Source organism: Miniopterus natalensis, chromosome 16, assembly GCF_054644295.1.
Source record: "Miniopterus natalensis isolate mMinNat1 chromosome 16, mMinNat1.hap1, whole genome shotgun sequence".
In the NCBI taxonomy this organism is placed as follows: Eukaryota; Metazoa; Chordata; class Mammalia; order Chiroptera; family Miniopteridae; genus Miniopterus; species Miniopterus natalensis.
Window position 1 is genome coordinate 7,984,704 of NC_142096.1, and position 13,066 is coordinate 7,997,769.

General features: G+C 48.2%; 1 protein-coding gene across 1 annotated transcript in view; it reads right to left on the minus strand.

Moving 5' to 3' along the window:
• Positions 1–12,607, minus strand: part of DPYS (dihydropyrimidinase) — a 50,349-nt gene extending 37,742 nt beyond the window's left edge. The window contains exons 1-4 of the mRNA XM_087825158.1: positions 12,344–12,607; positions 4,687–4,845; positions 2,064–2,243; positions 501–690 (exon numbers count right to left, since the gene is read on the minus strand). Of these exons, the coding sequence (XP_087681284.1) occupies positions 501–690; positions 2,064–2,243; positions 4,687–4,845; positions 12,344–12,607 (793 nt within the window). The remainder of the gene's footprint in view (positions 1–500; positions 691–2,063; positions 2,244–4,686; positions 4,846–12,343) is intronic.
• Positions 12,608–13,066: the final 459 nt, after the last annotated feature.

Sequence of the window (13,066 nt, forward strand, 5' to 3'; positions counted from 1 at the left end):
ATGAGACTCTGCTCAACCAACTGAGCCACACCGGCCAGGGCAAGACAACTTTGGTTTTACAATCATAACATAATTGTCATAAAAATACTCTTTGGATAATTGTTTCAATTGCATGAACGCCCAAGTTGTTGTGAGATGAATCAATTCAATTCAAAAAAAAATTTGTTGAGCCCTACTACGTGCCCTGCGCTACCGGGAGGGACAATGGAGCCAGATGCCTAAGAGACAGAGCAGCTTCTTTCAAGTTAACTGGAGAGTTGGCCTTTGGCCACTGGATTGGGACTGACAGTGGTGTTAAGGGTGGGCCCTTGTGACTAAAGGAGATGTCTTACGGTTCCAAGGATGGCGAGGAGACAGCCTGAGGGGAGGGACGCGGGCACAGGGGCGAGCTAAGGGGACGCGGCAGACCTGGGCAGGGACGCCAGGCAGCAGGGGGGACGGCGAGAGGGAAGGGCGGCCCCGGGAGCTCCTCGGGCTTTCTAAGAGCCGTAGGGAATTACCTTCCCTCCTCGCGGCCGCGATCACCTTGGCTGCGGACTTGCTCATGACGTGCACCACGTACAGGGGGCAGTTGAGGGCGCTGGCGATGGTGATGGCTCTCAGCGTGGCCTCGGCCTCCACCGCCTCGGGGCGGCACAGCTCGTGGCCCTCGGGGCCTGTGATCCCCAGAGCCAGCATCTTCTTTGCTCCCTGCAAAGGCATCAGGAACACGCACGCGTGCAGGGAAGGGTTACCAACGACAAAAGCAGCTGCTGGCCTGTAAGAGGAACGCTGACGGGGTCTAGCTCTGGTAGGGACGGGTGTGCGTGAGGGAGGCGTGTGCAGTCGGTAAAAATGAGTTCAATTCTCTGAGCGTGTATGTTAGTTTTCATATACATAGTTCACAATTACATTATTTTTATTGAAAAGGTGAAACAGGTATGAGGTGAGGCCTAATCGTTCCTTGAAAAGCAATGTTTATATTTGAGATTGATTTTTGGTTCAGAAGAAACAAAATAAAACAAAACTACGCTAATCCCCAATATTAGATCCTTGTGGAAATCACCCATGGTATTATATTACGTCGTTAAGTCTACTTGGTACCAAAGCAGCCTTCACCGCCCTCTCCCTCACCCACCGAGTGACACCGGACCAGGTATTTCCCTCTGCAGACTGTTAGGGCTTCCTTACAAAACAAGGCAGGGAGTCAAGAGCGCGCGTGGGAAGCGGCCTGCCCGGCGCCACGCAGCTGGGAAGCGGGGACACCCTGGTCTGTTTGTGTTTGCAGCTCAAGCTCCCCTCCCATCGCCCTCCTGCCACCTGGCCGCCCAGCCTGCATCTCACCGACGTAAATGGGAACCGAGCCCAGGGAGAGAAAAAATCAGCTAATACAGAGGGTAGGAGACAGAGCTTTAAATCTGGCAGGCGGCGCACCCTTCGGGCATTCATAATGGAACTAACGAGAGAAATAAATATGGGCCAGATTCCTCCAAAACACTTTTTACCCCCCAGTTTCTGAAACGAGTGAAACTTGAAACAGCTACCTAACGCACTGCTGAAGCCGTCAGATTAAGCTGATGTCCACACTGGCGCTCCGAAGCGGCGGCCTGAGCTACACAGAGAATAATATTTGTGTTTCTATAATAAAACATCTTCGAGATCCAATAGAATAGCTGGTTTGAAAATAGAAAATCCGTATTCAAATGCCTATAAGACCTGAGCAAAATTCAGAGCAGAGACTCAAGTAAACGGAATTCGGGAGGGTTCTGCCCTGGCTGGTGTGGCTCAGTTGGCTGGAGCCCGGCCTGTGCACCAAGGGGTGGCCGGTCTGATTCCGGGGCGGGCGAGGGGGAGAGACAATGACCGAGGTTTCTGTCTCATATCCACATCTCTCTCTCTCTCCCTTCCTCTCTCGAAAACCAGTAAAGTTCTTTTTAAAAAAAAGAAATAAATCGAGTGTTTCTAAACCTCAGGAAACTGGGTTCTTCCAGTGCATGACATGAGTTCACCTACTTAGGGCCGATCGCCTTTCCCCTGAGTGGCGGTCGTTTCGCTGCTGTGGGAGCTGGGGACACGATTCTCACCTCGGCGATCAGGTCTCCGTTTTCCGCGTGGACCTGAGCGATCGCCCCGATGTCCTTGCACCAGGAGAAGGCGGCGTAGAGCTCCGCGTCCCTCACCATGTACACGTCCTTATAGGCCATGAACATCTTGAAGGAGTTCACGCCTTTATCCTGGGCGAGGACTTTCATTTCTTCTTTAACCTAAAAGGAACCAACGACAGGAAAATGTCACCGTTTAAGGTAAAGGTGATTTCAGTATTTTCCGGAACGTTGCATTTTGAGGAAGAGTTAAGTAAAATAAGGACAGTTTAATTCCAGAAAAGAGGCAAGTAAGGCCTTGCTTGACCTTCCCCCCACGTTAGACTCCATTTCACCTGCTGCTACGATACTTTTAAATCCTGGAAAAGTTCATGGTTTTCCCCCAAATACTTCCTTTCTACACTTGGATATAAATTTGCAGCACCTATCTCCCGATATGAGGAAGTTATTCTAGAAAGTGAAGATAAAGCCACGGGGCAGCAACAGGAACAGTTGTGTCTCTAGAAGGAATCAAAGCTGATGTGAGGCAAGGGGCTTGGACTCAAAACCCGTTCCTCCCTCAGTAGAAGAGCCTTTCTGAAGGTGGCCTTGTCAGTCACCCCTGTCATTCGCATCCACGGGTAAGCCCCACGACACTGCTCTCACAGCAGCTTAGTCCTCGCCACTGCCCAAGGGTGGTGCTGGACCAGCAACATCAGCATCACCTCGGAGCTTCCTAGAAATGCAGAACCTCAGGCCCCACCCAGACCTGCTGTGATGGGTTTTGTGTCTCCCCAAAATTCATATATTGAACCCTAACCCCAAGCACCAAAGGTGACCTTATCTAGAAATCAGGGCATTGAAGATGTAATTGGTTAAGACGAGGTCATAAGGGTGGGCCCTAAACCAGTATGACTGGTGTCCTCATGAAAAGGGGGATTTAGACACCAATGCACACAAGGGACCATCGCGTGAAGATGAAGGCAGATATTGGGGTGATGCTTCTGCAAATCAAGGAAAGCCAGAGATTACCAGCAAATCACCAGAGGCTGGTGAGAGGCATGAACAGGGTCTCCCTCAGAGCCCCCAGGAGGCACCAACCCTGCCCACACCTTGACCTCGGCCTTCTAGTCTCCAGAACTGTAAGAAAAGAAATGTCTGTTCTTCAAGCTCCCTTGTTGGTGGTACTTTGTTACAGCAGCCCTAGCAAACTTATACATGTACTGAACAAAATCTGTATTTTAACAATATTCACGCGGTAACCAGTGTGAGAAGCGCTGCTAAGGGTGAACATCATCATTTTTGCTCTGATAAAATAGGAGAGGAGGAAACAAGGGAGGCAGGAAGACCCTAAAAGCATAAAAGAGCTCAGATGCATCGCTTAGAATGGCATTTTGGGAGAAAAATTAACTTCAGCTGTGGACTATGAACCTCGCTGTTATATTTGCTGACCTACCTGTTAAAGGTTGAATACTGGTTTTATATTAACTTGATGTCTAAAGCCCAATTTTTAGAGGGGAGGTGGGGGCATAAGTTACATGGTAACATCAAGTCAAGTCACCCTTGTGCACCCTTTCTGGTAAAAAGATTTCTGAATTAAGTCCAATGTGGAAAAACATGTTGATTTAAATCACAAGTAAAAACTGCTTCTAAAGTACACATACAAATTTATATGGGGAGAAACAGACACATCTGAACATCTCTGAAAACTGTCTTCCTTATCTGAATGTGGAATCGTTCCTGCCTTAGCTAAGTAGTTAGGAGACGTGGAGGGCTAGTTTAAGCGCCATCATGAGATGATTTGACCAGGTAGTGAGACTAGCACAGCCTTGTAGCAGGAGCACTGGGTTAGGGGACAGCTGGGAGGAGGCCCTGAAAACGTCCTGGTCTTTTCTCCTTTCTCTTTCAAGGGCACAAGGCGGGGGGGGGGGGGGGGGGGGGGGGGCTGGGGAGAGCCAAGAGTGGGAATGGAGGCATCTAGTTTTAAATGGGAATTTCCTTGATTTTTCTCCAAAAATTAACCATTTCTAATTAAAGTTCTGGTCTATGGAAAAATGCCATTTAATAGAGTCTGGAAATGTTGAAGTTAAGGAAAAGAGAGATCAGTACTTTTTTCTGTTGTTAATTCTCACCTGAGGATATTTTTTTCCCAATGATTTTAGAGGAGAGAGAGAGAGAGAGAGAAATATTGATGTGAGAGAGACACATTGATTGGTTGCCTCCCGCACGTGCCCCAACCAGGCTGGGGATCGAACCTGCAACCCCAGGTACGTGCCCTTGACCAGAAATTGAATCCGAGACCCTTAGGTGTGCAGGCCAATGCTCTAACCACTGAGAACACCAGCCAGAATGGGAGGTCAGTACTTTTTAAAATTACATGTCATGAATTAAATACTAGGAAAAGCTATTGTGAATTATTATGAAGGATATTTGCTATCATCTGTATAAGACTTTTTAAATTTTAGTTTTGGAAATTGACAACACTTCACGGGAATCAAAATTCAAAAGGTACAAAAGAACAGGCAATGAAAAGTCTTCCCTCCAATTCTGACCTCCAGTCATCCACCAGTTTCCTAGGTTTTGACATTAGGGAACTAAAAAGAAACTAGACCCCCAGGTGGCTCACCTGGTCGCTCCACCACGTCACTGCCACGTGAAGGCTGTAGTCGCAGCAGACTTTGGGATCAGCCCAGCTTCGCCAGGTCTCGAAGGCTTTGATGAGGGAACTGCCTTTCTGAGGAATGGCAAAATCGATGATCATGGTGGTGCCTCCTGCCAGGGCAGCCTGGAATCACAAGAGGGTTTCAACAGGTGAGACATCAGTTTTCTGCTGAAGTCATTTATCTCCTTGAGCAACATGCATTTGCAAGCACTTGGGCAAACTTGATGGGTCCGGGAAAATGCACCAAGATGCTGCCTTTAAAAGACCCCGAGGGACATAAGTAGACTTGACATAAATTAAAATTTGAAGTATTAAAACTGCTGGAGGGGAGCATTTGAGATCTTGCTTTTTGACATTGTCCTCAGTTTGGCTCAAATAAATGCTTATAAAAATAAAAAATAAAATAAAATAAAAATAATAAAACTGCTGGAGTTGCTTCTGTGAAAAAGAATGGCATGTCTGATGAAATGAAAATGGCTTTGATCCAAAGAAAACCAAGGGGGGACTCTAAAGAAAAACCAAAATGGAGAAGTGTCAGGAAAACCAGGCGTAATGAGCCACGTGCCAGGGCTGCAGATCTCTAATCCTGATAAGAGTGGATCCCCCAAGGTGGGAAGGGGACCTGCTCCTCTCAAGACTGATTTGCCTCTTGAAAGATGTGCTTGTTTAAATACCCAGTTCTGGGTTAAGCATCTTGTACTCATGAGCTTATTAAATTAAGCCTTGCTACAGCCTGAGAGGTAGGAATTGCCGTCCTATTTTACAGTTGAGAATACTGAGGCCCAGAGATGTCAAATGACTCTCCAAGGTCACACAGCTGATAAATTCTCATTGGTAACATGGAAGAAGATACAACCTTGAGCCGGAGGTCTTCCATTCAGTCTGCTCTTGGCCTCTACCCCATGCAGACCATTCCCCCTTCTCCCATCTTCCGTTTAGTGTCATCTGCTTTCCAACCCGGGAACCCGGGTCATTACGTGAATCATCACTTGGAGAGATGCAGAGGTTGGCAAAATCACTGAAACGTTTAGGAAACCAAAAGCCATGCAAGACAAAACAAATCTCATTCAACTATGAATTATGAATTCACAAATGAAATGCAATTTTATTAAGCTCATGTGATGTTCATCAGTGTGACAATCGCTAATGATAATGGCCCCCTAAAGATTTATAAGGAAGGGCCCATACCAGGGATTCTTTGCCTTCATAAAGCTATTACTCATGGATAATCAGCTTTATCCAGTGAACCAGCTGGTTAGAACAACACAGTCCCAGCCCACTTTAGATATTTTCAGTATTTGTTTAATTTCTTTCAGCATCAGCTGCTTCTAGGCTTACTTCACAAATTCACAAAATGTTCCGCCAGCTTTACCCAACATCTAAGAATGAAGAGAGCTTAGAGGAGGGAGAGCCAGCAAAAGATGAACACTTCTTTCATATTTCTATATAAAACCTAATTGTTTCCTTTGTTTTTACTGCTGATTGACTTCGCTCCCCTTTTATTTGTAGTTAGCCATATAAAACGCATTTACCTTTTCTCATCTGGGCTCGTAAATCAATTCTTTCAGCTCCTAATTACCTTGGCTGTTCTCCCTTGAAAACTGTCCAGTTTATCTAAAGCTTCTTTTGCTAGGAAGACAGCATGTGCTGTCTCAGGTGCAAATGTGATAGAATATAAATTGAGATAAACTCCAACTAACAGTGGGGTCATAATTTTACATAACACAAGATTTTATTTAAGAATGTATTTGGTTGTAAATCATTGCTGAAAGCATCCCAAGCATTTTCTTCATTTTTTGTATTTCTAAGCTCATCCTGAAACAAGTGACTTTGTTTCACTAAAATCAATCACAGGACTTGCTCAACCCAAGTCAAACAAACAAACAAAAAAGTCCAACAGTGCATTTGAGCTGTAGGGAGAAAAACGCTGACTGAATTTTCAGCTTTCTCATAGTCACTAAGACTTATGAAAATAAGCTTTATGACCCCAATTTGTGTTTCAACTCCAGAAGCACATTTGGCTTTGGAAAGATGCCTGCTGCATCGCCTCACCAAGCTTATCTCCTATGTCCCCAAGTGTGAAACACTAATCATACCATCACTTATCCAGCTGTGCAAACCAGACTTAGAGTCACCCTTGAACTTTACCTTTCTCTTTCCCCCAAATCCAATCTATCCGGGGCGGGGGATCAAGCCTGCAACCGAGGTTACATGTCCTTGGCTGGAATCGAACCAAGGACCCCTCAGTCCGAGGGCTGACTCTTTAACCACTGTGCCAAACCAGCTAGGGCTATTTTAAGTTAATTTTTAAGGTCTGTGCTTTTTATCTGTGAACAGATCCTTAGGGTTCAGGACCTTACCCCTGTCCCTAGAACGTGCACTTTCTCTATTAGGTAAACGAAATGGAACTGGCATGTTGTAGTGTCCTCCGTCAATTTGTTACTTGCCCTGTGAAAAGAGGAGCCCAAAGTGGTGAGGAGTTGCCCTGGGTAATTACTGAAGCTCACTTAGCCAAATAGCCTACTAAAAACACAATTTGGTGATGCAAGCCATTGTGATTGGCGACTTCACAAAAGGGAAAATGCCAGACCTCAAGTATTCAGTTGACAATAGTCCTAGTCATCAAAGTTAAGTCTGCAAGCCCAACAGTCCATCGTATATAACTTCTTATTAAGGCCAGGTAAAGTTGCAGCTCCATAACCTCGAGCTGTCTGCCACTGAGAACGAACACATGGTTTTCATGTCTATCACCCCAACCACAATGCCTGGCACTTACTGGGTTCCCAAGAAGGGTTTGTTGACTGAATTAATGGAAACTATCAACTTGGAATAGCCTTAGTTTAGGGTTATTCTACATTAGATGGCAGTGACAGGGTCCAGAAGTGTCACCAGTGGGGAAGACTGACTTAGTTTAATTTGCAAACCCTAAAACTAAAAGGTTACAGAAAAAAGTTTTTCCTCCCCAACAGCAGCATCGTGGAAACCTTAATTTCTACACTATTTCTGCGTGACACTGAAAACATCCAGCCCCGGCAAATGAAGGAGGAAACAGTGGCGGGACTGAAAAGCATCAAGATCTCAAGCATGGAAGCTGGAAGAAGGCAAGCCCTCGATTCTGTCAAGGTCAGTGAGCTAATCCCTAACATACAACACCCTCAGCAGGGCCAAAGCCGTACTTAACATCGGGCAGTTTCAAATTAATATTTGAGAGGATTTTTTTTTTCTTCCTCTAATTAATAGTGTAAAGATCAACTTTGTAATCAATAAGGAGCCACCCAAGGAAATCACAGAATGATGCACCCAGAGCTGGAACATGCGAGCTGGCACATCGAGGGGTTCCAAAGCTCAGCCTCACCAGCCATCAAAGAAACGCTCGTTTAAAAACATTAAGAATAAAAACATTAAGAAATTCTGTTGCTCCTATGAAATTGGCATTGATTTTTTTAAAGTCAATATTCACAGGTAGCTAGGCTGCAGTGAAATGAGAATTATAGTGTCCCCTGTATTGCTCGTGGGAGCAGAAATGAAAGAGCAATCTGGATGGACGTATGAAACTCCTTTAAGATGTATCTAGTACCCACCGGCCCTGACATTTCACTCCGAGGGCTGATTTCTAAGTCGATCACCATGGATCTGAGTAATGATGCCCATTGGGTTGTTATACACAAGCAAAAACAAAAACAAAACAAAACACTGGTGACTGTCAAAATGTCCAACGCTGAAAAGAAGAGAGGGAAGCTGCTAACAGTCTGGGAAACAGGATAAAAAAATGCGTGAGGGGCTTGGAGGGAAGGAACAGGCTGAGTTTGAGGTGCTTATGGGACATCAGGTTGTGGCATCTTCAGAAAGGCAGAAATGAAAGCCTGGGGCAGGGGAGACCTCGCGACCGGAGGGGAAGCTTTGAGACTCAGGCCTGACTCGGAGAGGCTGACCAGGCCGCGGAAACCGAGTTCCTCAATGACAGTCACGGCCAGGGGAAGTGCTTACGGAACAAGGCTGACTCCAGAGAGTATGCACAACTGAGTGGAAGGAAAGCTGTTTAGATGCCCCACAAAAGGAAACAACCAGAAAGGATAGAAAGCAAAATGTTAAAATTATAGGTGATTTAAATATTTCTTTTTGTACTCTTTTCCCTAAAAAAACAAAAACAAAAACAACAGTTTACTCATTCAGTCAATATATACTGAACATCAATAATGCTCCAGAATTTTCCTAAGGGCTGGATGATACCTACATATTGTTTTTCATTAGCTTTAAAAATATTTTTTAATTGAAGCTGTTCTTCTAATCAATGCTTCCTTTTGCAGATAAGGAAAGGCTGACAGCCCTGAGAGAAGAAGTGACTTGCTCAAGGTCACACAGTCAGCCCGCAAAGCCTGGAAGCCCAGCCTGGAGCTCCAGCAAGCATCAGAAAAAGGGATTTGGTTTGCAACCAAGTTTCCTGAGCACTGCTCTTCTACAAGGTAAGGAGCTCTATAAATACAACCATCAGTGGGTGCTTAATCACATACCTTCCACTGCCTTATTATAGGGGATCATCTTGATGGCATTTTACCAAAAAGTTTCAGAGCAAAGTCTAATTTTCTTTCTTGATAATTCTGAGGACTTTTTGTCCTTTATAAAAAAAAGTGTTCTGAGTGTTTTCCCAACTTAAAAAAAGATTCTTCCTCCAGCTATTGATGCTGCCAGGTTTTTAATGCGAGTCCAACTACTCCAAGCTGCATATATGTCTGAATATAAGTATATGTATTTAAAAACCGGCTGAGCTCTTGTAACTCAACCTCTTGCCACAAGATATAGTGAAAACAAAGCCACAATTCCTTCAGTTTATCTAATTCACAATATCCATTTGAATAAAAAATCCCATTGTCTTTCCTCACAGATATTAAATTATTAAAAGACCACCAGACACCCACTATAGACCCAAGAAAATGAAATATGATTTCTTTAAAGCAGAACATTATTTTCATTGTTATATCAGATAGAAAGCTTTTACATTTAATTAAATAAATTAATGACGGGCTCTAAACCAACCTCTCACATGAATTTGATTTACAAAATCATTTTTTAAATTGGGCCCCCTCACAATCTAGTAATCAATGAATAGAATACCACAATAGTATCCCTACTATTTTTCAGGTATTATAAATGATCAGCTTGGTGGATGCAAAAAGCAAACAGCTATTGATCTCGTGGTCTAGCCTTTTGGGACCCACCTCCTGAAAGCACTGTGGATGGAAAGGGGTTTTCCAGAAAGTAAGCTGATCATAAATTTCTAACTGGGCAGGCCATCGTGGGGAGACATGCCCCAGACATATAACTTTTTTAGTAAAAGGTTCAACTTTGCCTTAAGCAAGCCCTGTCCATTTCCAGGTGCATTTAGTTTAACACACCTTTGAAATAAGCATAAGTACCCTCGAGAGAGCGCACAATCTTGTTAAATACCCTGTAACCCAACCCTGCCTTGCTTTCTTCCACCTTCATATAATTTTCCTTACATCCATCCCCTCCTTAATCTCAAATCATAAAAGGAACAGCAAACTCGCATTCTGCAAAGCATTTGAGGTCTTGCTTCCTGGTAATTGTCATAAGTTTGGCTCAAATAAACTCATGAAAATCCTCTACAGGTTTGGACAACCCTTATGTCGACATTTATTTGGAGTAGCCAGCTGAACCCTGAAGAAGCTCACCCAGGACAACGGTGTGCACCTGGACCATGTGCTAGGTACAAGCAAGGGCCCCGTGTGTCCCACCAGCTCCCTCTTCCCATTGGGTTACCTTGGGTGAGCTTCTCTCTCAACCCCAGGTCCTTCACAGCAAAGGAATGTCCCTCCCCCACCGCATTCCAGCCCCTCCTTGGCTGTTTCCCCTAGAACCCTGTGCGAGAAAGGGAACTGATGAGGGGAAATGGTGCTAATGGCTTGGCAAACCCATGGTCAGAAGTAGCAGCTCCCACCTGGCAAATGGGGGTGTCGATGGGATGCCCTGATGTCAACAAAGCACTTTGTTAATGGTGAGTCTATAACAGGAAGAGCTTGTACTACAACTGAAAACAGGTTAGAGAATTTCATGTACAGGTATACACACACACACACGTGCACACACACACGCACACATGCATACACACATGCATGCACACATACACGCACACACACATAAACACACATGCACATATACACATATAAACATGCACACATGCACACATATACACATGCACACACACACACATACACACTCACACACACATACACAAACACACACACACGCACACGCAATGCAATCCCAGTTAGTTCAGTGAAGCCTTCTGGGAAGCACAGGGGCAATACCCCCAAATGTCGGTTGTCAGGGGAGATCATAGTAACAGTCTTCTTTCTACGGTCCTGTTTTTCTAATTGTTTATAATTTGCATGGCTTTGACATCTGAACATTTTACATAATGTGTAAAACTAAGTTCATTGAAATTTAGCAAATTTCAGTTTTTAGCAAAAGATCAATTTCCAAGACAAACAGCGGTCTGCCTCACAGGAGACTTTGACCGTTGCCCCAGGGGGAAGGCTGACGATCAGTAACTGGGAGGCGGCAGCCGGCCTCAGGCCCTTCTCTGGGTCAAATCATTCTTTTTTTTCCTGTTAAATACTCTGGTCTCATAGATGCTTGGGGAACATGGGGGGGGGGGGGTTGTAGAGGGTCCCCCTCCTGGAAAACCTCAAGCACATCCTTGAGCGAAGAGCTTAGGCCTCGAGGGTGTGGATACTTTTGCTTTGGAAGGATCAGGTCCCTCACACAGCCCAGAACACAGGCCCCAGGGAGCGGGAGGGTTTGGCTTTAGGGGAGCGCTGGGTGGAGTCCAGCCCAGGGCCCAGCAAGGCCGCCCGCTCGTCTCCCGTCCCGCCTGCAGGAGCCTTGGAGAAGCGCTAAGGTCCTGCCCATTGACCAGGGCCTCTAGGCCTTGGTGTCTGCGGAAAGCCAAGCTCTCACCCGGGGTGGGGGTGGGGTGGGGGCCCCTGGGGGTGGTGACCCGATTCTCCTGCACCATCAGCAGGTGCTCCAGCAGCAGGAGCCCCAGGCTGTATTTAGTGTCCACAGGGGCAAGGACAGAGGAGAGGGGACCAGCCGCCTTGATGCAAGGGCGCGAGCCTGGGGGCTCACACCTGGAAATCCGCGGCAGGGCTGCGATAGTTCCACGGGGGGGGGGGGGGGGGGGGGGCAGACACTGTGCCCACGCGGGCTCCTCGCCCCCGCGGACTTCTCCGCGCCCCACGCAGCGCTCAGTCCGAGCCAAGACGGTCACTACCCGCGAAGGGCTCTTTTGGTTCTGGCTGGAAATGGGGGGCGGGGAGCGAGGTCTGGGGGCGTCAAGCTGGCATCCGGAAGGCTGGTGGCTTTCCATAGAGCACCCCGGAAAACGGGGGTCCAGGCTACCGGGTGCAGAGAGGCCGAGGGCAGGGCGCCCACGGCTCAGACTGGCCCAGTTACTCCAGTGGAGGCAGCGGGGTAGCAGGGCGGGCTGGCGCCCCAGGAGGGCCCGGGGGGGCGCGGCCCGGGGAGCCTCCCGCAGCCCCGCACGCGCGCGGTGCCCGGCGGCTGGAGCGCAGCGGGCGCGCGGGGCGCGGGGCGGTACCTTGGTGCCCTGGTGGAAGTCGTCCACGGACCGCGTGCCCATGAAGGGGAACTGCATGTGCGTGTGCGTGTCGATGCCGCCCGGCAGGACCAGCAGCCCGGCCGCGTCCAGGACCCGCAGCCCCGCGGGCGCGCCCCCGGGCGGCAGCAGGTCGCGGCCGAGCGCCCGCACCTGGCCGCCCTCCACCAGCACGTCGGCCACCTGCGAGCGGTCGGCGTTGACCACGCGGCCCCCGCGGATCAGCAGCCCGGGCGGCGCGGCCATGGCGGGCGCGGGGCGCGGGGGGAGACCCGGGGACCGTCCAGGCTCCGGCTGCGGCTCCAAACGAGGGTCGAGCCCGGAGTCCGGGGCGCCGGGGCCGGTTTTTCAACTGGCCCCCGGGTGCCGGCTCCACCCCCAGGACATCTGGGCCGGCGCCCAACGGGGGCAGACAGGAGTCAGCAGGGCTCCGCCCCAGACGCTGCTGGGCCCCGGAACCGGCTACGGGCAGAGCCTGGAGTTTTAAAAGCGAAGGATGCCTTAGGGAGCGAAATCCACCTGGTGCGCAGTGGGTCTGTGCATCCCCCCAAACCCCCACATCTTCCCCCCCCAACCCCCCCCAACCCCCCACACACCCTCCCCCACCCCACAACCCCCCACAACCCCCCACCCCCACCCCACACACCCCTCCCCCCCACACCCCCTCCCCCACCCCACAACCCCCCACCCCACACACACCCCTCC